Source organism: Muscardinus avellanarius, assembly GCF_963383645.1.
Source record: "Muscardinus avellanarius genome assembly, chromosome: 6".
Taxonomy (NCBI): Eukaryota; Metazoa; Chordata; class Mammalia; order Rodentia; family Gliridae; genus Muscardinus; species Muscardinus avellanarius.
Window position 1 is genome coordinate 98,808,473 of NC_137791.1, and position 24,541 is coordinate 98,833,013.

General features: G+C 40.2%; 2 protein-coding genes across 2 annotated transcripts in view; both read left to right on the forward strand.

Annotated features, from left to right (window-relative positions):
• LOC308264122 (NF-X1-type zinc finger protein NFXL1-like) overlaps positions 1-6,442 on the forward strand; it is a gene marked incomplete at both ends in the record, with an annotated part of 16,816 nt that extends 10,374 nt beyond the window's left edge. The window contains 5 exons of the mRNA XM_080697250.1: positions 1,063-1,132; positions 2,493-2,597; positions 3,341-3,427; positions 4,212-4,265; positions 6,269-6,442. Of these exons, the coding sequence (XP_080553376.1) occupies positions 1,063-1,132; positions 2,493-2,597; positions 3,341-3,427; positions 4,212-4,265; positions 6,269-6,442 (490 nt within the window). The remainder of the gene's footprint in view (positions 1-1,062; positions 1,133-2,492; positions 2,598-3,340; positions 3,428-4,211; positions 4,266-6,268) is intronic.
• An 8,345-nt stretch (positions 6,443-14,787) lies between these two features.
• Positions 14,788-24,541, forward strand: part of CORIN (corin, serine peptidase) — a gene marked incomplete at both ends in the record, with an annotated part of 277,623 nt that continues 267,869 nt past the window's right edge. The window contains one exon of the mRNA XM_080697928.1: positions 14,788-14,856. Within this exon, the coding sequence (XP_080554054.1) occupies positions 14,788-14,856 (69 nt within the window). The remainder of the gene's footprint in view (positions 14,857-24,541) is intronic.

Genomic DNA, 24,541 nt, shown 5'->3' on the forward strand with positions numbered 1-24,541 from the left:
TACCTGATCTTTATATCGCTTTCCTCAGCTCCCTTTATTCTGTACTATTTTCAGGCTGTTGTTTGCCTTTCCTCATTAAAAGTTTCTGCTATCAAAAAAAAATGTGCAACAACTTTTCATAGAGCCAGCACAAATACTTTGTGATATTATTAAGTGAAACTTTGTCAAGAAATTTAAATGTTTGAGTACATTTATAGCTATTGAATATGAATATTTAAGGCAGTAATTTTAACTGACATTAGTGAGGCTATTTATGGTATATTTTGGCAGTTTTGCTTAGTGAGGGGAAATAAGAAAATTGGGGGAAAAAAGAAAGGGTTGGAAAGGGGATGGGGATGAGCAAAAGGAAATGTCTGTGATGGGGACTTCTGGACTGTCAGGCTCTGACTCAGGCAGTGTCCACTGTGGTTGCATTCAGTTGTCTTTTAGAAAATAATTTTATTCTTTAATGTTTCTTTTTCTGAATGACTTTCCGAGTAGGATAAAATGCATGTAAAAGCATAGACTGATCTAAAATGAGTTAATTTCTGACATGAATTGATAGCTTACCCCAAAACAACTGAAAAGGCTTTTCCAAAAAGCTCACTGCATTTCCTATTGAATATTCATTGTAAATTTTTCAGTTCGAGGTAATATGCTAAATACTTGTTTTTAAATTTTTCTGCAAAGAGTTTAATGAAGAATTATAATTATGATTTGTCATCATTATAATAACTGATCAGTAGGGGAGTATCACTGTTTCTAGGGAGAGATACCAGTAGGACTGATAGAGAGGCCAGATATGAACCGTGTTTTATGTGTGCTTTGTACTTCCTTCTGGTGATTGCCCTTTTGACATTAGGTTTGTTTATAGTAGATAAAGGGCCGCTGAGTTCTGGTTATCAGAACATTTAAATAATTTGAAGATAATTGTTAAAGATGAGGCATAATTTAAATATTTCTTGAGAAAAAATGAAATAATATTATGGCTATATTTAAAGTTGTGAGTTATTTTTGGAAAAAAATAATGCTTTGAAATGGACTTTGGTTTGAATGTCATCAAAGATAATTGTCCTCTTTTAGAAAGATGAGCATAGCTGATGAAAATGAAAAGAATCTTCTCAGTTGTTGCAAAAATCAGTGCCCTAAAGAGGTAAGCTGGAACAGGACCTTTTATTATGTTGATTTTCTTGAGCAGTGTTTTTTTGAGATTATCTCTTTATTGTTTAGCCATCTTGTTTCAGATATTTTTTAGTGATTTTTAAAAACAAGTTTTTGTACCCTCTAAAAATATGTGGTTGTGCAAGGAAATGTGATTAATTTCTCTGAAAAGGTAATATTTATGGTGGTGAAGTCCATAGTTTGAAGTATCAATCAGACCATAAACATGGGGAATTTAAATGTTGAGGTATCCACTATTTGTAAATTAGCTTTGTTAGGGATTCTGAGATGAGTGACACACATAAAATAGGACCATTGCCCTCAGCTAACTAAAATTTATAACAGCTAAATTTATTGAACCCATTTCATCTTCACAGCAGCTTTATAAAGTGCATTTATTCTTCATAGTTGTCATACATTTGAAATAGAAAAGTCAGGTGACTTGCCTAAGATCCCATAGTTAGTAAACAGGGAATTTGTGATTCAGTTTAAGGTATTGTGATTTGGGGTTTAACCTCTGATCACTAGTATATTTCATTTACATTCAGGTTGGGAAGACAGAAATATATGTGCCTACAATGATTTTTTTTGGTAACAGTTCAAGACAATACAAGCAGTGTCACAATACTTTAGAACTCATATTAGACTTTTATGGTAATTTAAGCTGTGTCTTGAAGTGTGGTTTTATGATTTGAATAGTCAGGGAAGAACATGTCATCTGAAAGCTTGACCAGAATAAGAAAATAATGAATAAAGACAAGGAATGTATAGATATCATGGCAGTTACTGAGTTGTCTTGACTAAGTGATATGTATTAATTTAGAGTATCAAGGAAAGTGTTTTAGAGTGAAAAGCTAAGCAGTTGTAGCACAATACGTGGCATGCGGACGCCAATGCTTTCTTTCTCCTGTAATAGTACAGGAATGGTGGATGTGTCGCTGTGCCCCGACTCATCCAGGGATCCAGGTTAGCTGTGCAGCTCTGCTCTCTTCAGCACGTGATTTCCATCGGTGCTCCAGATTTCATCTTTAGCAAATGGGAAAGGACAAAATGTTGGAAGTACTCTCTGAATGCTTTAAGACACAGATCACTTTTACTTGCTTGTATTCTACTGGCTGGAATCTAGTCATATGGCTGTAACTAGCTACAAGGTTGGCTGTGGAAAGATTTACTTATGGAGTGAAGCTGGGAAGAATATTTCAGAAAGTTGCATTTAGCTTGTCTATTAATTAGCCAGGTTGATTGGCCCTTTGTGTGATAGACTTATTCTTATAATGGTTGCTGAATGTGAAAGAAGGTAAAATATGACCAATATATAAATATGTAATTGCTTTATTTTGGTTTTATTTTAGCTTCCTTGTGGTCACAGATGCAAAGAGATGTGTCATCCTGGTGAATGTCCCTTTAATTGCAATCAGAGGGTTAAACTTAGATGTCCTTGTAAAAGAATAAAAAAGGTAAATATTTTAAGTGATTGAAAAATACTTTTCAGCTGGGCGTGGTGGCGCATGCTTATAATCCCTGCGCTTGGGAGGTGGAGACAGGAAGATCGCGCAGGTTTGAAGCCAGCCATGCTGGCTTAAGAGACCCTGTTTCCAAATAAAAATATGAAATAGGTCTGGGAGTGTAGCCTGGAGGCAGAAGGCTTCCAGAAACCCCAGTACCACCAAAAAAAAAAAAAAAAAAAAAAGAATAAAGAAAGAAAAGAAAAAATAGAAAGAAAATACTTTTCTATTTCAATTGTTTTTGTTTGGTCTATATTTTTTTTTTATCTTGACCTCTGATTTACTATATCTCAGTTATAATCTCCTTTTCCTCTGGTATTCATATGATCTTCCCCTAAAGATAATTGTGATGAACCCAGAAAGCTCTCTTGTACAGCACTGTTCTAGAGCATTTCGTTTCATGGAAGAATAACAAGAAACAAAGTAAGGAATAAAAATAAAATTGGAGCTAAGTTGATAGTTGCACTGAGTAGATAATTATTAAATGAGTTATTTCAGTTTTATGATTGTCACTCTTTTAATTAGGAGAAAATAAAGGAGTAATCACTATTTGAACCAAGATACTTAACACTTATAACTATATCATTAAACATTAACTTGACTGTTAAATATTTATACACTTAAGCTCTAATGTTTGCTTTTTTATGTATTGGAAGGAAAGATCATGTAAAATTTGAAAATTGGATTAATTGCAGGAATTGCAGTGCAGTAAAGTACGTGAGAGTCAGGTTTCAGTGGAATGTGACGCAACCTGCAAGGAAGTGAAGCGGAGAGCCTGTGAGGTGAGGTCTCCCTCGTGCTGTCCTCACGTGCTGACGGCCTGTCTCTGCCTCTGCTGTACACTTACTTATGTGCTTTTACTTGACATATTTTTGCTTTTGTTATGAAAGTCCCGTTTTATGGGCTTATTTTGAATTCAAGGTGTGCTTTTTATTGTCTTGTATGTATATAACCATTCGTGTATTTGCTCTGAGACATAATCATTTGTTTTAATGTTAGAATAAACCTGAAAATTAAGTTAATAGAATACAAAAATAGGATTTGGGGAGTTTTTGCTCTTTGGGGTACCTCTAGTGTTACTGTTTTTCTCTGTCAATCCAATCAAGGAAAAAATTATTGACTGTGTTTGAAACTGTGAATTCCATTTCAGTTAGGGCGTTTGAAATAAATGGCTAATCTCAACTCTAGGGAAATGTGATACTTAATTATTGATTCTAGATTTTTAGTATGGTAACTTAAGAGGAAACATCAAAATTTAAAAGTAATTTAGTTTACAGTATTTTACTGGTTTAAGCTGTGTTCTAACATCTATTATAGCTGTTAAGTGGACGTGTTTATTTAAGGAATAACACTCCATCTACCACCATCCTCAATCTATTAGATGGTACCTTGGTAAAATCTCTTTGTATTACATTTATATTTCCTTAGACAATTTCCAGAATGATGCTTTAATTTTCAAAGTTATTATATATTAAAATAGAATCTGGATGAGAAGATATTAAAATTAAATTCTATGTAGAATTTTATCATTAAATTGTTACTTTACTTTTGAATGTATATAAACAGATAAAAGAAGCAGAAGCCAAAGCTGCTCTTGAAGAAGAAAAAAGAAGACAACAGGTAACTAAACCGAATAACTAGATTTCTATCTGTTGGTGTCATTGTTATTTTTGTGCAAACTCAAGGCATATTGCTAGGTACAAAGTAGGGTCTAGAGCTGAAAATGTTTTCTACAAAACATAAATTAACCATCTATGTACTTTAGTTCAGGAACACCAAAACTTCAAAAAGGCATGAGACCTCATAAATTCACAGATACTTCTTACATTCCCAATTTATTTCCTTGCCAATTTCATTTATTTTCCAGCCGTAGAGTTTTAGCCTTCTTTGGTGAAGGGGTAGAAGAAAGGGTGTCATGTCATCATTGTGAAGCATCTTCCGGAGTCCATGTCTATACTCACCTGAAAGTTTCTGAGCTCCTTTTTACCCAATTGCAAATAAGTGGTGTTTACTAACTAATGCTTTTGTATAAATAATATATTTTCTAGTAATTAATATTCTAATTTCCCATTAGATCCTTAAGTGCAAGTCTGTCGTCTGTTCCTAATTATTACCTAGATGTTCAGATACTGTTTTGATAAAATATTCCGTTCTTGTCCATTCGCATCTTGAAATGCTTTATACTTATAAATGAGAGGATTGAAGTTTGTGTGACTTGGAGGAGGACATTAGAAACAATTGATGTGGAAAATAAAGACTGGCTGGGAAGACCTCTGACATTTCATCATTTTTAAAAGTTGATTTGCCCAGTATGCCCTAAAAATGTTATCAGAGATAATTCAGTAAAATATAGTTTGGCTTTAAATCCTGGAGTTTAGAGTTTTTCCAAACCTCACTACATTTATCTGAATAATGAGGGATGAAAATCTTTGGTCCCCGTTTACTGACTCTTTCAAGAGAACATATAGAACCTAATGTTTACTTGTTGACTATGGGTCATCATTTAAGGATCAATTACTTCTCTATGGAAGTGGTTCTCAGGTTTGGCTACTTTTAAGATATTTTGAGTTTTTTATGTATATCTATAGCCATTTAGGAATATTTGATGTTTTTCCGGCTCATTGAAGAATGCTACTTTGTTTTAAGTACATATTTACTCTTCTTCAAGTATCGATTTGGCTACAATAATGGCTATGTTAACTAAAGTTTGTTTTATTTTATTAAACATTTAGAGTTTTGCATGGATATTACACATATATTTTATGCAATATATTTTTAGTGAATAATCACTCTACAGTGTAATAATGCATTATCATGTATAGAAATTTAATAAGTATTCATCAGTACATTAAAAATCCACACTTTATAATGACTGTAACTGTTACCTTTTTTTGAATAGTCTTCATGCACTAAAAGTATGAAATTTTTTCCTTAAGAATTTGTTACTGTTTTTGTTTGTAGTTTGTTTTAGTATTGGAGATTGAGCCCAGGGGCATTCTACCTCTGAGCTATGCCTCAGGCCCTATTTTATTTTATTTTTTTATTTGAAATAGGATCCTACAGAGTTGCTGAGGCTGACCTTGAACCTGCAATCCTCCTTTCTCAGTCTCCCAAGTACTGGGATTACAGGCATGTACCACCATGCCCAGCTGAGTTTTTACTGTATTTTTTTTAAAAATGTATTTTATAAGAGAAGGATTCAAGTTCTGGGGGTATTTTTCTCTTGTACTCACTTGAATTTCTTTCCTACAAGTCAATTACATGCATTGTAAAGAGCTAAAATTATAAATATCTCTTCTAACTGGACATCTCTTAACCTTGCTAGAATCTAGCTCCCTGATTTAATCTTATTTCTTAATGTTTAAAATAAAAAACAGGCTTACAGTCTGAAGTAATATTTTGTTACTTTCCAGTTCCCTTTCTGTTTACCTAACCTCTGATTTTGTTGATACACAGTCAGTAGTTGGGGAAGAGGTATTCCTTTTTTAATCATACAAACAAATTTATTTTATAACATTACTATTAAAACATTTATCATGAAATTGACTTATTTTCATTCACATGGAAATTTTCAAATCAACCTATGTATTAAGCTTAATAAAAATAAAACTGTTTTGATTTAGGCTGAACTGGAGGCTTTTGAAAACAGACTGAAGGGTCGTCGGAAGAAGAACAAGAAGAGAGATGAAGTGGCAGTGGAGCTATCGCTTTGGCAAAAATACAAATATTATCTCCTTCCTGTGTGTGGAGTTGCCGTAGCAGTGTTTGCATGGTACATCACCCATGATGTAGATTAAAAAAATAATTTGGTTGTTTTAATATACCTCAGATTGGAGTAGATAAATTGTTAAATTTGGGATATTAGGAAATGAATGTTGTGGAACATGATAAATATTCACATTCATCTGTGTATTCTCCGGCTGTTGTTAGAAGAACTGAGTGTTAAACTTTATCCTAATTAGTATACTAGAAAGGCAGTTTAACACTGTTTCAAGTCAAAGCATGACTGAAATTTATAAAATGTTTCATAAGGCTTAGCTAGTGGCAGAGTTACATGTTTGTTATTCACTGTGTTTCCTTCCTTGTATTAACTCGGTTGTTTCATTTAATATTTCAAACTAATAATTTTTTTAAAAATTTTGGATGAAACAGCCATATATGCAGTAAGGACTATTTCTCCATGTTTGGTTACTTATAAGGTACTATTCCTGATCATGTAACTTTGTACTTTTTTTAAAAAGTGATTCTCTAAAAGACCTCTTAAGTCATAACATGAAGCTTTATAACTAGATTCTAGATGTTAGTTTATTAGTGAGGAATTTTTATTAGTCATCGAAATAAATTTGACTTGTCGTGTTCCCGAGAAACTATAGTCATTTTTAGTAGATGACAGACTAGTTTCTCACATGTGGCTGTTTCTCTTGCAGGAAGTTTTTAACTATAGTAGACATGTTTTGTAAAACTAGGATGTACCTTTTGAAGATAATAAAAATAATATTTATGAGCAATATGTGCTGAACACAGGGTTTATGGGCTCCGTACTTGATTGCCATTTCTTTTTACCACTATCCTTAGTAGATTGCACCTAGAACCAATCAGTTTTTGTAAAAACAAACCAACAGAGAAATATGAGTAAGCTAATTTGTTTGAATTGTAAGTCATTTTAAATAGCTTTACTATTTAATTTTTGTATGATTAATGTTTTCATTAAAATTTTTCACACCAAACTTGTAATCTAGAATGTTTATTCTTATTTAATATGTTCAGGAGCTTATTATTTAGGTTAGGCATTAGTACCACTGTATACTCTAGTACTTGATGCAGAAAACAGTAACAAGTATTAAAACATTGAAAAGTGATCACTGTGCATTGTAAACAGGAGTCTAAAGAAAGATTTAAAGTTTGTTGGATTTAATTAAAAAATTTTTAATAATACCATATTGTTTCATCAAGTATTAGCTGGTGTCTTGAAGTAAAGAGCATTCCTTTCTTTGTAGGCTTTATTTTTTGACTTTTTTGTTTTGTTTTGTTTTGTTTGCTTTTCCCATTGGTGGTGTTACTTGGATTTTGTTTTAAAAGCTCTAACTCAGTACGTGCTCTAACCAAAGTGAATTTTAAAGAACATGAATGACCAGGTGTTCATGTGGAAAGCCATTTTTATGTATTCAGAATCTTAGCCTAATTAGCAAGCCTGAAGATAGTTCATGTCTATTATTTGTTGATTTTTTTCTTCTTGCTAGGTTCCCCCACCCATCTGATGGGGAGGAATGTAGTAAGCGGGGGAAGGAGACTGGATTAATGATACGTTGAGCTGTGTTTGTTTGGCTAGTTTAGAACTTAATTCACCTACCAAAGTCACATAACCAATTCATTTGTTTAGTTAACAGATGTGTGTGCTTCATGACCAGAATTTTAGGTACTGGAAACTGGTGGTTTTTTCAGGTTGCTGCTATGAATTTGAGGGAGAGCAGGCAGGCAGTAGATGCATTAAAAAATGAGTGTGATTTCCTAGGCTAAGTGTGTTCTGAAGTGGCACCGAAAATGATGGAAGTGGGGTGATAGGCATGAGGTGATTTCGACTGGGAAGCCCCTCTGAGATACACCTTTCACCCCCGTTTGAAAACCCACAAAGCCAGACATGGTGGCACATGCTTTAATCCGTACTTGGGAGGCTGAGACAGGAGGATCGCATGTTTGCCGCCAACTTCAGCCACTTAGGCCCTGTTTCGAAAGAAAGAATAAAAAATAGGGCTGGGGTGTAGCTCAGAGGTAGTATGGCCCTGGGTTCAGTCCCATGTACTGCAAAAAACAAGAAAAGAAAAGAAAACTTGCAAAAAAGTCTCTGAGAGGGAAAGCAGCAGGTGCATAGTCCCTAAGCTTGGGAGACCTTGACGTGGTGAGGAGGGAGGCAGCTTTGTGAAATTCCAGTTGAGAGGGTGGGATGGTGGAGGCCAGGGTCTGAGGTGTTTGCTAGACAGGGAGGATTGGAGTTTTATTCTAGTTTAAATATTGGAAGATCTTCAGTAGGGAAGAAACTGTTTTTGGAGATTGCTGGCTGCCGTGGGGTAAGGACTGGAGGCGGCAAGGGTGAGGGTAGAAAGGAAGGAGGAAGGCGAGTGGAGAGGCAGGGGGCGCTGGCTGATGTGGGCTCCCTGCAACAGGGACCTGTGACTGTGGTGCCGGTTTTCCCCACGCCCTCAACGAGAGGCAGGAGATTGCTGCAGAAACCACCCTAGTATGAGCTCAAGCAGATGTCCGGGAGGAGATAAGTTGTTTCTTAAGGTCAAAGGAAAGTAAATTGTGTCTAAATAACTTACACTGATTTGGTTTGAAAAAAATAAGGTAATACAGATTGTCCTTTTTGTTGTGTTCTGAGCCAGTTATAAAAGGAATGGAAACAGTTACCAAATAGTTTCTAAGAATGGCAGAGATAAGATTCTGAATGTAAGGGTCTTATTTTCCTAATTACCTAGTGGCATTAACACAGTATAATGTATTACATTACATATCATACAATGTAAAACATGTTTTTCAGCTTACTATTTTGAAATTCGTGGACAATATATATTGAAATCTTTTCAGATTTTTTAGGTTAAGCACTTGGAGATCTACTAAAACCTGATGTTTATATTTCAATTGTTTTCACTATTCACATTTAAGTTTAAACAATATCAAATAAATAGGTGTAATTATAACTGATAATGCAAGGAACTTTATTGAAGTACCACATTGAAAACATTTACTTTTTGTAAAGAAGTCTGTGATTCTTGAGCTTAATGGCTACGAATGCTAAAATTTTGTGGTATGGCCTCAGCCCTATTTTTTTTTTTTTTTGAACTAGGGTCTTGCTGAGTTGCTGAGGGTCTCACTAAATTGCTGAGGCTGGCCTTATACCTCCAATCCTCCTGTCACAGTTTCCCAAGTTACTGGGATTATGGGTAGGAGTGTACTACCACGCCTGGCAACCTATAGGACTCTTAAGACCAAACATGGAGAGATGTGTTTTAAGTTATTCCATTTCTTTTCAAGAAATATTTCTGCTGTGGTATAATCTGCACCGTGAGTCCCTCCACATAGCAGACAGCTAAGGAGTAGCCAAGCTGAGAGAGCGGTAGGGAAGAAAGGTCACACACACGGGGGTCAGTTCATTTCCAGATTACCAAAACAATGGTAGACACTCTGATCTGTGGAGGAATAGGGGTCAGTTGGGTGTTGAATTGAAAGCACTGGAGGTGCAGCAGGACCTCTGTGACTCTGCACTTCTGTGGCCAGGGAGAGGAGGTTCGGAGAGGCAGGATCTGAAGGGAGCCGTGGGGGTTTTCCAGCCTATGGCCTCTGCTGCTCCCTGGCTTTTGGGAAGCCAGGCAAGTGTCTGAGCTCCAGAACCACAGCTGACAGAAGAGGGCTGTTGCCTTTTGTCTCTGGAAGTCATCTTCTGTGAGGGGCAGTGAGGAGACACCCTAACCGTGAGTCCAGAGGCCCATGAGAGGGGAGCTTCATAGAATGAGGAGGAAGCAGAATATAGCTAGTACCTCCTGGAAGAGAGACATTTGGGAGGAACCGGGAGCCCCTCTGCTCATCAGAGACTTGAGACAAGAGACCAGTTGCCCATCTGGGAAGTCGTTTTAGAATTTTGGTATATCAAACAAGTTTAGGTCTATTGTTTGCTGTCATAGTAGACCTTTCCTGCTAAGTTTTTCTTCCTTCCTTCCTTCCTTCCTTCCTTCCTTCCTTCCTTTCTTTTCTTTTCTTTTTCTTTCTTTTCTTTCTTTTTTTTTGTGGTAATGAGGGTGGGATCAGGGGTTTTTCTACCTCCGGGCTATACTCCCAGACCTATTTTATACTTTATTTGGAAACAGGGTCTCACTAAGTTGCTGAGAGCCTCCCTAAGTAGCTGAGGCTGGATTTGAACCTGTGTGACTCCTGTCTCAGCCTCCCAAGTGCTAAGTTTTCTTTCTAAATAGGGATGGAACATGTATTTAAATTGTACTGTGGAAAAAAATTTCATACATATGTCCTCATGTATTTATTACCTACCTTTTTCACTAGAACCTGGCTCCATGAGGCAGGAGTACAGCTTTATTTATTCCATGGAGTGAGGACTGTACCTAGCCTCAGAGTAGATGCTGTGGTTTCAGTTTCCTAGGGCTATCACAACAAATATCACAACAGGGTTTCATAAAACTTTCTCTCAGATTTGAGGTGGCCAAACTCCAAAATTAAGAAGTCAGCCAGTTGGTTCCCTCTGGGGAGAAACTGCCTCCTGTCTCCCTCCTGGCTTACAGTGGTGTCAACCCATGGTATTTCTTGGCCCCTAGAAATCACCTTCTTGGTATCTTTGTGTAGGCTTTTCTGCCCTATTAAGGACACTCTCTTTGGGTTTATGGCCTACCCTATTCTAGTGTGATTTCATCTTAAGGGAATTGAGAAACATCACCCATTACAGTGTTCAATAAATATTTCTTAGGAGAATGAATGAATTTGTAATGTAATCCTAGGCTATGGACTGCTTGGGTATTTTCATAATTTTTTCTCTTAATAATTTTGTTATAGCCAGGTATAGTGGCACGCGCCTGTAATCCCAGTATTTGGGAGGCTGAGACAAGGGGATCTCAGGTTAGATGCCAGCCTCAGGAACATAATGAGACCGTCAGCAACTCAGCGAGACGCTGTTTACAAAATAAAAAGGATTAGAGTATAGCTCAGAGGTAGAATACCTCTGGGTTCAACCCCTGGTAATAAAAAACTAAACAAACAAAAAAACTTACAGAAGAATTAGACTGAATCTTATCATTTTAAGACTTTTCCACAATCAGAAGAAAAATATCTGTTTTCCACAAATCAGAAGAAAAATATCTGTCATGAACTGAGGAATCTCACTTTTTGCACATATGGTCGCTGTCACTGAGGGAGACACTCCCTGGGAAGACGGGGTGGGATACTGGCTAAAGTAGGGACATTTAGGCAGTCAAACTGCAGTGTGTGGTCCCTGTGTAGCACTAGGTGCAAGCAATTGCTAAAAATAAAATTCCTTTGAAATTTCCTTTGGGGCCAGTTCTCATTACCATCTTTCCAGTGACTACTATGGTGTATTAAAGTGGGGGATCATTGTGCCGGAAGCATTAGTACAGCAAACAATACCACACAAGTTATTTGTCATAAGCTGAATGGTTCACTGGGGCGGAACATATGGTGGGCGTGGGTATGTTTTCCTTCATTAAGAAAAACTCTCTCTGCAACAGGTACACTTCCAGTTTATTTCTTGTGCTGTTTTTAAATTTTGATTTTCAAGACCGCATCCTTATATCTCAGCTAAAAATAACTCTATCTCCCTACGCCATTACCACATATTTACAAGTATTTTTCCATAGTGTTCATATTTGCATATTTGTTTACTATGTCCCACTAGACTAAAAGTTCATCTGGCAGCTAGCAAATCCTAAAGGAACTGGACAAATAGGAGCATAGATAAGCTATGGGATAGCGTATCCATTTTAACCACTGCTCACCTGTGATCATCCTGGGATGTGAGCTGCTGTTGGGAGATACCTTTTTCTTATTTTCAAATTCCCTTCATCTGCAGTACTAAGCACCATATGATACATGACCAGAGTTTGCTCTTAAATCACCCTTTCCAGAGGCTTAACCCCTCCCCCCCGCCATCTCTGTCTGTCTCTCTGTCTCTCTGTGGCACTGGAGATTGAATCCTGGAGATTGAACCCAGAGGCATTTTACCTCTGAGCTAAAGCCCTAGCCTGATTTTTATTTATTTGGAAAAAGAGTCTCACTAAGTTTTGGAGGAACTCACTAAGTTGTCAAGGCTGGCTTCGAACCTGTTGATCCTCCTGTCTCAGCCTCCCAAGTACTGGAATTACAAGCATGTGCCACCACATCCACCCTTAAGTTAATTTTTCTGAAAACCCCTTACTATGGGTGTATGTATGTATGTATTTAGTTGGATTATACATTTTAAATGCTAACAATAAAATTTCAAAGGGCCAGAAGTGTTTCTTTTTGTAAAAATTATTTTTTAAGAAACTAGATGGTCATCACTTTAAGTTCAAATGCAAATATGTCAAGCTTTTTTTCAAAAATAATTCAAATAGGTCATTAAAGATCATTGTGAGCAGAAAGTGTTATGAAACTATTATTTTTGATTCATTACATTACAGAAGGTTGTTGCAAAAAATATAAAAATAAGACAGGCATGGTGGCACATCCTGGTAATCCCAGTACTTGGGAGGCTGAGACAGGAGGATCACAGGTTTGCAGCCAGCCTCAGCTACTTAGGCCCTCTGCAACTTAGTGAGACCCTGTTTCAAAATAAAAAAAAAAAATAGGGCTAGGGGTTCAGCTTGGAGGTAGAATGCCCCTGGGTTTAATCCCCAGTACTGCAATACATATATACATATATACATATATATATATATGTATATTTATGTTTTCTTTCATTTTTGTATCATCAGTATTCATTCCAGTGTTTTGTTAACTAGACCTGGTTAGTGTCTCTAACTAAAAAGAAATATATGGAATTCATATTCAGCTCTCGGTGCAATCACCTTTAGTTCTTAGAGACCTACAGAACAGTAACGGAAGAGTGAGGTAGACTGATCTACCCTGGCAATCTCAACCCCTGATTCAGCTACTTTGATTTCCTAGTCCCTGTAGCACCTCCACCAGAGGGCAGAAAGTGGAAAAGAAAGGAGATGAAATAGAAACTCACATGCCTGTAGCAACCTTGGTGGCAGAGTCCAACCAGTGCTTGTATCATAGACTGTGTTAACTGGCCCTGGAAGACTGACTTGCTCACGGTGGAGCCGGCAGACGCACATCCTATCTCTTGATTCCTGGGGCTGCGGTGGGGGCTCTGCTGATGGTGTGTGATGAGGCTGAATCTTAGCACAGCTAAGGGGAATCTCAGCACAGCTACTTGCTGGCTGTATGACCTTACCCTGCTAGTTACTTCAATTCCCTCAATCTGCTCTCTCATCTCTAAAGCTAATAATAGCATCTACCTCAAGGTGGCTAATGAAAGTAAAAGAATAAATGTAATGTGTTTGTTTAGTACAAAGCCTGACATGTACTAAGAGATTACTTTTTGCAAATTATGGTAAACTTGTCAGATACTGGCTTCTAAATCTCATGTCAGAATAACATGGAATCAGTACTCCAGCCATTTTACAAGTGCAATATTTTCTACATCGCATCTCATTTCGAAATGACATACCAATTTTTCAAATGTATACCTTTTTTCAGCAATAAATATTCAAGGAACAGGTGCCTGGTATATGTCTTATTGACTCTACATAGGCTTCTTTGAATAATGGAGGTGGAATTATTCAATAACCTTGTGAATAATTTTTGAAATTTCCACTAAGATCTTGACTGAAATTGTATAAAAAGTCATTTCTAAGAAAAAACTCAATGAAATTTTTGGTCTTTTCCCTTCCTTCTTTTTTTTTTTTTTCCTTTTCTTTTTGCCAAACATTTACCATTCATCTTGAGCCTCAAGTGGTAAAGTAATCTTTGCCGTTGTGACTACTCCAGTGCTTTCCTTCATGCTACCGTAGGGAGATTAACTGCTTTCAAATAACAGAACGGGACTTACGGGCTTCTTTGTCACCAGTGGGAAATCCCGAACTTAAAGTCATCCCCCTGTCCTGGAGCCCTCAGAAAGCCTTAGGCAGTGTTGCAAGGGCATTTTCTAAACCTCTAACAGAGGACAGCATTCCATTTGCCTAATTCAAATAATAGGTGTCTTTGAAAAGTTAAAGCTGTTTAAGGTAACATGCTGCCTGAGGTTGCAGCCTTTCTGATTTTTGCATGCCTACACTGGCTAATAGGAAGTGGTCTAAAATGGATAGAGTTGAACGTGAATGTGTGTGTGTGTGTGTGTGGTAGAGGGGGGGCATGAAGGATCTGTCATTAGGTTTATTATGGGTGGACCAGAGACGAGGGAGGGAGGGAGTGGTCCGCGGGTGGGATCTGTCCAACAGACAAAATATGGGCCTCCTGCTCCCTGAAGTACAACTTGTCTCTTCCTGAGCGAAGAGAAAGACATTCGTAGAGTCTCTCCCGGGGACACGTAGAGGAAAGAAACGCGACCAAGATAAGAGTGGACAGACAGGGGAATAAGCGAGGCATGTTCACGCCACGGTCCCCTGCCCTGGCTCCTGAAGAGCGCTACCGCGGAGCCGGAGCCCCAAAGCGGGTAAGATGAGGACCTGCGCTCCCGGGGCAGACCGCGAGCCCGGGGAGCTCCCTGCCCGCCCCCGCGCCCCTCCCTCCTGTGCCGCCTCCTTCCCGGCCGTCGGTGAGCTCCGGCTCAGCGCCTGCAGCCTGTGCACGGGTCGCCCGCCGGCGCCCAGGACCCTCCAGGGCCATGGGCAGGGTTTCCTTCAACCTCAGAGTTGGCTCGGTCCGGAGACCCGGCTGTTCTTGCCAAGGGCCTTGCTACCTCGCGTGCAGAGCCTCCCCTCCGGCCCTCGGGGAGGGTGCACCGGGGCCCGTCGGAACCAGCCCCTCGGGGCCCGGCCGCTGGGACCCCCGCGCGGCGGCCGCGCCCGCCCCAGACGTAAGCCTCCTCTCCAAATCGCGCGCGCCTCCATCTCCGTCCCTTCACTTGCGCTCAGTGCCCTGGCCGCCAGGGTTAGCCCTGAGCGTCGGCATCCCACACTGACTCACTTGCAGAGCGCTGGGGACCACAGGGTCCCCGGGGCGCAAACTTCTCTCCGGGGTACTCGCCCAGGTGCACCCGGTGCAGGACGCCCGGGGCGCGCGAGTGCTGAGCTGCTGGGGTTTGGCGGGCTCCGATCGGTCCTGTCCTGGGAAGGGACCGCATTGCCCTCATTCGGGAGGGGGAAGGAAGGGAAGGACGCGGGGCCAGTCCGACCCGGCCTCAGCTCCAGGAGCCGGGTCTCCTCTGCACTTGTCCTTCTCCTCTGGAGTCAACAGGGTTTCGGAATCCGAGGCCACCGCGAGGCTGCCCGCTGCGCAGGGTCGGGACGGGGGACCAGCTCTGCCCGGCCGAGACTTGGCTAGGCGGGCAGGAGGATGGGAGGCGGCACCCTGTCGGATCCTGGGGGAACTCGTCCCCATCCTGACGCGATCCGCCCGAGGCCGGTGGATGGCGGTGCAGGCGCTGTTTGCAGGGACCGAGCCCTGGGCGCTGCGCGGAGTCCGTCTGGGCGGCGCTTCTGTCCCGACAATTCATAAATTGGGGCTTTCCTCTCCTACGGAAACTTCTGAGAACAGGGCTCAGCAAAGACCAACTCCAGAACCAGACTTTGACAACTTCGATGTGCACCGTTATGCTGATAGTTCTTACTTCCTTTTAAAAAAAATATCTAAAGTTATCTTCTAATGGAAGCAAAATTTTGCAAAGCAATGCAGGACCGGGACTGCAAAGGGAATGAAGTCAGAACGAATTGGGGATTATTGTCCAAGGACACAGTTTAGTAGAGAGTTTTGAAATTAAAGGTGCTGCAAAATAGCGATTTTACTACACCAAGAGAAACCTTGCTTTTCTTTTTCAATGTATCTATTTGTGTCACGAAGACACCACCAGCAGTGTTCACCAGCTTGTGCATTATTAGGTACCCAATGGTTTTGTTCTGTAAGAATGCGTTCAAAACCAGGCTCCCAAACCAAGTTCCTGAGGCTTGATGGTTTGTGGGAGACTCAGCTGAGCAGTTAGGTTTTCTAAATACCCCTTCACAGGATTCCCAGAGTTTCACTAGGATGAACTATTTTTAAAGTATTTGGGTGTGGAATTACATAAATCTCAAAACCTCAAGATACTTGTAAAAGCTCGTTTTTAAGGAAAGAAAGCTTTTCCTCTCCAGAAAGTTCCTTTCAGTATAGCTATGAGCAGAGCAAGAATCTGAGGAAGAAGCTGAGTAGTTCTTTATCTCCAGAGTGAGACCACAGCTTCTGCCTTCAACCTGGATTTTCATATCTCCATACTGATACTGAGATGCCCTGTTCCTTCTTTTTCTTCTTTCCTCCCTCTACAGGCTACTTAAGTACAAACACATGTGGCCTTAGGGGTTCTCAATGTCCCTACAGCTGGTATAATGGGTACCCCAACGCCCCTCCCCCCAATCAGGAATACTGTATCACCACTTTTCTGCTGAATGTATCCAAGAGAGGAAGGTTTGTTTAACCTGCTGCTTCTACTTAACTGAGTTACTCAGGTGTGCAGCCATGCCTCCTCTTGGCCCATCAGTTCTTGACACTCTGCTTTGCCAGATGGGAACTGTGCAGGCTGGCTAAAGATGATTCTGGCCTGTGCCAAGTACTAGATCTGCACAAAGCACTCAAGTAGCTTCACAGTTATCTGTTACACACACACACACACACACACACACACACACACACACACACTGCTCTGGGGCTGTTTAGAGAGGGTGGAAATGGAAGAAAAATCTCAGGAAAGGTGCCACAGCAGGCATGCTTTAGAAGGAAGAGCACAGGCTTTGGTGTTAGACCTCTGGCTCCTCTGGCTCCACTCTTAAGTGCTGCAGAGCTCTGCAAGTTAAATCATCCTGCTGAGCCTCAGTTTTTTCCATCAGAATGTAGGAATGATACTATTGACCACATGCAAGGACACTGAATATAAGGAAGTAAATATGTGCGGGAAGTGCTGTATGGAATAACTGTGCATTCTTTGAAGGCTCCCTAATCTGTTTTTTGTTAAACCACTTTATAGAGGTATTGACATACCGACGAGTTAGGAATACATGTATGCCTATAAAGCAGTCACCACAATCAATGCCATATGCATATCCATCATCTCTGAAAGATTCCTTATGTTCCCTTTATTATTGTTATTTTGTTATAAGGACACTGAACAGAAGACCTACCCTCTTAGCAAAATTTTAAGTATGTAATATTGTTTCATTAACTACAGGGCTATGCTTTGTTGTAGATCTCTACAACGCACTCACCTTGCATTCCTGAAATTTTATGCCTTTTCTCTAATACCTTGCCATTTCCTACTCTCCCAGGCAGCACTGCTTCATTCTCTGCTTCTGTAAATTTGACTTAGATTCCTCATGTAATTGGGATCCAGCAGCAGTTGTTCTTTTGTGTCTGGCTTATTTCATTTAGTACAACGGTCCCTAGGTTCATCCATCCTGTCACAAATGGCAGTATTTCTCTCTTCCTTAAGTCTGAGTAAGATTACATCTATCACATTTCATCCATCCATCCATCCATCCATCCATCCATCCATCCATCCATCCATGGACAGTTGGGCTTCTTCCATGTCTTGGCCATTGTGAATAGTGCTAGAGTAGAGAAGGAAATGCAGACACCTCTTCAAGACCCCAATTCCAACTCCTTTGGTAACGTCCAGAAGTGGGATTGCTGGATCACATGGTGGGTAGTTCTATTTTTCTGAGTAACCTCCGTGCTGTTTTGCATCCTTACACCAATGTACATTCCCATCAACAGTATGCAAGGGCTCCCTTTTTTCCACATCTAATGCTTATTAGCTTTGCTTTTTGATAACAACCATCCTAAGCAGTGTGAGGTATTATTTTATTGTGGTTTTGATTTGTGTTTCCCTAATGATTAGCAATGTTGAGCAACTTTTCATATACCTATTAGCCATTTGTATGCTGTCATTGGAGAAATGTCTATCCAGCTTTTTTTTTTTTTTACCCATTTTACAATTAGATTATTTAGTTATATTTTTTGCTATTGAGTTATAGGAGTTCCTTATAGATTTTGGATATTAGGCATTTAGCAGATATATGGTTTGCAAATATTTTCTCCTGTTCTGCAGCTGACTTGGCTTTGTTGATTTTTTCCTTTGCAGGACAGAGGCTTTTTAGTTTGATGTAATTCCACCTGTTCATTATTGCTTTTGCTGCCTGTGTTTTAGGTGTGAGAGCCAAGAAATGATTGCAACAGGCAGTGCTGGGAAGATTTTTTTCCCCATCTTTTCTTGGGGGAGTCTTATAGTTTTAGGTTTTGTGGTTAAGTTCTTACTTTATATTAACTCAAATTTTGTGTATGAAGTGAGATAAAGGTCCAGTTTTATTCTTTTGCATGTGGATATTCAGTTTTTCCATCTGTTGGAGAGATTGTCTTTCCCCCTTGTGTCTTCTTGGCACCCCTGTCAAATATCAGATGGCCATATGTGCATGGCTTATTTTGGGGCTCTTTGTTCTGTTACATCAGTCTATATGTCTATTTTCATGCCAGTACTGGATGGTTTTGATTACTGTAGCTTTGTAATATAATTTGAAATCAGGAAGCGTGTAGCCTCCAGCCTCGTTTTTCTTGCTCACAGTTGCTTTGACTATTTGGTTCCTAATCTGATTTAATTTGAGGAGTTTGTCCCTCTCTGACTAAAGTAAGGTCTCTCCAAGGTCTTTTTCCATCATCAGGCTTCTACTGTTCTAGATCTATGCTCAATAAAGTAGCTGCTAGCCACGTATGGTTATTTAAATTTCCATTAATCAAAATTAAATCAAGTTTAAAATCCTGTTTTCTGGGGTCCCTAGGCATATTTCAATAGCCCAATTATGGCATTCAGCTAGTGGTTACTGTATTGGGCAGCATAGCCAGAAGATGTCCTTTACTGCAGGATGAACTTTCTTTTATAATGGGACTCTAGGGCACTTAGTTAAAAGTTCGCCTGCCCAGCACCCCCTTTGCTTAAGAAGCGGTTTTGCATAGCAGAGTCGCTTCTGTTTCATTGAGAGTTTTCACACTGCCCTGGCATCTGTTGACTGGTAAATGGCTGGATTTGTTAATAAACCAGCCAACAAGTGCATATTAGTTGCGGAATCCTTTGAAATTCCCCACATAGGCCTTGATGATTTTTTTGCTTATAGATCATTTTTCCCTTCCCAATGAGCTTTATGACTGATGGTTTTCTTGGCTTTAGGGCAGAAACTAATAAAATAGAGGAAGGCTATCTTCTCCCCACATATACCCTTACATGTTGTACCAAATTTAACAAGAATTAAAGTATTAGAATACTGAGTTCATGTTTGGGGCAAATTCACTGGAAGTATTCTATTTATTCAGATTTAACATGAAGACTCCGTCACACTCTGTGAGACTGCTTCCTGATCTTATCACCCCTCGACAAACTACATATTTATTTCTTTATTTCAACCATTTTCTTTCTCCTCCTAATCTAGAATGTAAACCTACAAGACAGATCTTTTTTCAATGTTTTGTTCACTGCTAGATGAGTCTCTGGCGTATAGTTGGTACCCATTAACTAACTGTGAGTGAATGATGATACCAAGACGTATTTGGAATTAACTTGAATAGATAGATGCTGAATTAATTTCCTAGGGCTGCTGTAACAAATGACCACAAACTGGGTGGCTCAAAACAAGATACTGACTTGCTCACGATTTGGAATTGTTCAAAATCACAATGTTGGTATTGTGTTGCTTTCTTTGAAGGCCCCGGAAGAGGATCCTCCCGGGGACTTCCTAGCCTCTGGTGGGCAGTCCTTGGTCCCCCTCGGTTGCAGATGCAGCGCTTCAATCTCTGTCTCCTTTGTCGTGTGGTTTCTTCCTTGTGTGTTCTGTGTGTTCTTTCCTGTGTGTGTTTCTCCACTTATTATAAGGGTATAAGGATTCCAATCTTATTGGGTTCATGACTCACCCTAATCCAATATGACCTCATCCTTTCCCTGCCTCAATTTCTTACTTGCTAAGAGTTGTTTCTTTCTTTTTTTTCCCTAAATCTACTTTAGAGCAAGTGCAATGTTTACTGTTTATTATTCTTATAGAAACACTCTTCATGCAGGTAGGGACATTATGTTCAGCTAAGGAGAGCTCTCTAGCTGAGGTTGGAGTGATTCATCTTTGGATTGCTGCATCAGTGGCTTTTTCCTAACTTATCACTATCCTCAGCCTTGTCTCCTGTCTCTACATCTTTTCTTTACTCATAAAGAGCCAGTGATGTCCTGGAGCGCTGGTTGCTTCCTCTGTCTCATCCCAGGCATTTGGCTTAGCGCTGGCTGGGCTCTGAGCCTTGGTGAAGGATGCCCGGTGTCTGTAAATGATGCTTTCCTCTCTGCCTGCGGGCCAGCGCCCCATCAGCTCACCTTACAGCAGCCATTTGAATGTGCTCCTGTGATATATCTCTACATGTTAAAGCCATCAGAGGTGCTGGTGGCAAACACATGTCAGTGCTTAACAGTGCTGGTTAGGAATCCAAGGAGGTCCTACAGGTGACCCATCTTGCCATCCAGTATTGGTGCTAAAACTGTAAGCGATTAGAAGAGGATATGTGTGGAGAAGAACTAGTGTGCACCAGGCTGGCTTAGTAAAGAGCAGAAAATACTGGAGCGAGTTGCAAAGACCATTTTGTTATGACACATTTGTGCTCATTTATCCCAGAGCCCTTTTGGGCTCTTTTGGTTGATGACCTTTGTAGACCTCAAAACAATAAAGAGTCCATTTAAAGAATACCTTCTCTGTCTAAGTGCTTGGGGTTATTTTAAAGAAACGTAGTTCTGTAGCTATTAAACATAATTTATCTGATGCTGTAAAGTTATCATTTTGTTCAAGTGTCACTGCAGCCTATATGATGTCGATGGTACCAGGAATCTTAACTGGGGGTTCCACTTGCATGCTCTTTGTGAATAGTTTAGTATGAATTTTTCTGGCTATGATACCACAGCTCCCCAAGAGGTTAAAGCATTGTGCTGGACCTAAATGACCTTGATTTTTAAGAAACCAGCCAGGAAAAATAAAAGGGGAGTGGATTCATCTATTCCTTTGACAAACATTTACCTGCCAGGCATGGCACATGGGCAAATAAAACAAAGAAGATGCTTGCACTTGTAAAGTTTAGTTTCTAACCAAGTAATAAACCCTCCAGCAGGCATGCAGAGGAAAAGGTGTAACTATGTAAAGAGTGTGAGTCATTCATTCTCCTTGGTACCCTGCACAGGGAGTGAAATAGGAGGGAAAGGAATCTACCATGGGTTTCAAAACCCCAGGGGCCTCATTTGTATTTGTATCTGTTTTATGGTCCCACTGTGATCTTGTGTTAAAGATCTGTGCTTTTTATCCTCTAACCTCAAACCAATCAATTCATCCGGGCTCAGCTGATGAGCCTGCTCCATCTCTGAAAAAACGGCCCCTGTGGGATTTATTGACGGAAGTTATACTGATCTCCAATGTGACTTTTTCCTAAGGGGTTTCAAGGATTATTTTCACCTTAACATGCCCATTTCTGAACCTCTTCTATCACTCCGGTTCATGGACAGCCTCAACTACTTATTGAGGCCCCTGGCAACTCAGTGAGACCCTATTTCAAAAAATATAAAGACTAAAAAATAGGACTGGGGTGTAACTCAGAGGTAGAATGACCCTGGGTACCCAGTACCGCCAAAAAAAAAAAAAAAAAAAAAAAAAAAAAAAAAAAAAAGTCTGTCCTCTATAGCATGGTTGGAAATCAAAGCTACATTGTTTTATTTAATATTTCTTTGTGATCCTGTAAAACAATTGTGTCCAAGTCAAGGGAAATCAGAAATGAGAGTTCAATACTAAACGGATACTAAGATGCTACGAAATTTTACAGAAACTATATTGATTCTGGTTTTCTTGAGTGTAAACTGAGGTAGTTGGACCTTTGTAGGTGCAAAATTGTAATTTTAATGTGATGGTGGAAAATAAGCATCGGATTGGAAACTCTGCCCTTTTCCCTCTTGCCTTGCGGACAGTCACAAGCCAGCGCCTTGCTTCCCTCTGACCCCAGGTGCGCGATGTCTTCCCAACACGGCTTCTCCATCTCCCTCATACCGACGAGGTGTTCAACAGTTCCGTCATTTCTTCTGCTGTTTACGTGGCGTTAGTGTCACATCCTACAAGTTACAGTGCTCAGTCCCTCAGGACTGCTCCCTCTTCAGACGCCAGCAGGGCCTGGGCCACCCACCCCCGCCTCTCACAGCTATAAACTGGGGTCCTCTCACTCCCTCTTCAGTTCGATGCTTTGCTAAAAGGACTCATAGAACTCAGGAAGAGTTTTGTGTTCATGATGAAAGGTGTGGATGAACAACCAGATGAAGGGACACATGGGAAAAAGTCCAGAAGGTTCCTGAATATAATAAGAACCTTCTGTCTCCTTGGAGCTTGGGTACACCTCACCCCCAAGCCTGCATGTGGGTGTGCCAGCCAACTCAGGAACTCTCTAAATCCCAACATTAAGGGGAATTTTTTGGCAGGTTTAACCACACGGGCATGATTTTGATTATGAATTGAATCTCCTGCATGCCCCAATACAATATCTCTCTTGAATTTAAGTGGGGAAGAAAGCTGCAGGCTTTTAATCAAGGTTTGGTTGACCTGGCAACCATTTCCATCTTAAAGCTATTTATAGGCTCATCAAGAATCCAAGAACCAATTGGGAAGGGCTAAATGAGTGATGTGTGCATGCATGCCTCTACCATTCTTGTACCCCATTGAGATGTATGACTACAATGCACCAGTAAAAAAAATAATAATCTAAGAATCACTTCAATTAGAATAAAAGGTGCTCTTACCCCTCCTATCACTCAGGCAATTCCCAGGGACTTTGTGTCAGAGCATTGTGTTAGGAAAAGGGGCTGGGTAGAACGGCATAGGAGTGCTGCCTGGCTGCGTGGCATCCCAGCTGAACTTAATATTTGCTTTCCTCTTGATGGGTGTCTTCTAATTCTTATTATAATGACTCTTCACCAAAATGCAAAATTGCCTGTCCAACCCCCAAAGTAGACAATCAGAGGAGAGTTGGGAGGCAGTTTAAAGCATCATAGTCCTGGTTTCTCTGGGCGCATCTACTCTGGCTGTAGGTCAGAATGGAACATTTTATCTGGATGTGCAGCTGGTGGGCGGTGCAAAGAATGGGGAGGGTCTGTCACTGGCACTGAGGGTCTTCCACTAGGTGGCCCAGGATCAAGTTGGAAGTCAGGTGTGTCCTTAGGTGCCACCAAGGAAGAGTAGAAAGTCCTCCATCTTAAATAGCTAAGGAAGACAAACATAGCTATACATTTAAAGTTAAGATATAAAAATATAGCCAGGTGTGGTGGCACATGCCTGTAACTTTGGAGACTGAGCCAGGAAGATCAGAGATTTGAGGCCAGCTTCAACAGTTTAGTGAGATCTCAACAACTTTAGCAATACCCTGTTTCAAAATAAGAAAGTAAAAAGAGCTGGGTATGGTGGTGCACGCTTGTAATCCCTGGGCCTGGGAGGCGGAGACAGGAGGATGGTACAGGTTCGAAGCCAGCCTCACTGGCTTAAGAGACCCTGTTTCCAAATAAAATATAAAATAGCTCTGGGAGTGTAGCCCGGAGGTAGAAGGGTTTCCAGGAATCCCAGTACCACAAAAAAAAAAAAAAAAAAGAAAGAAAGAAAGAAAGAAAGAAAGAAAGAAAGAAAGAAAGAAAAAAGAACAGGCTGGAGGTGTAGCCCAGAGGTAGAATGCTTCTAGGCTTAATCCCCAGTACCAATACTACTACTACTACTACTAGTAATAATAAACCAAAGCACAACAACAACAACAATAACAACAACAACACCCTACCATAACAAGGTATGTTCTGAATAGCCAAGGTAAGAGGAATTCTGGGATCTCTGAAATTCAAAAAGTTTGGAAGTAAAAAAAACTCAGGAGGAAGAACAAGCTTGATTGGATCAGTCATCCCGAGCCACAGTAGCTCAGGCAGCCCTGGGTGCGGAGGCAAAGGAACCCGGTTCAAGGTCTAGCACATGACTTACTGATTCAGTGCCCCTCTAGCAAGTCAGTTTCCAGGAAAAGTGGGAACAACACCCCTCACAGAGTCATAATGAGTACTTCATGAAAGAATTGAAAGGACACCCTATGAGAGTGCTTTAAAAGGACCCAAGTTGCTAGACAAATGTGTTTTTGTT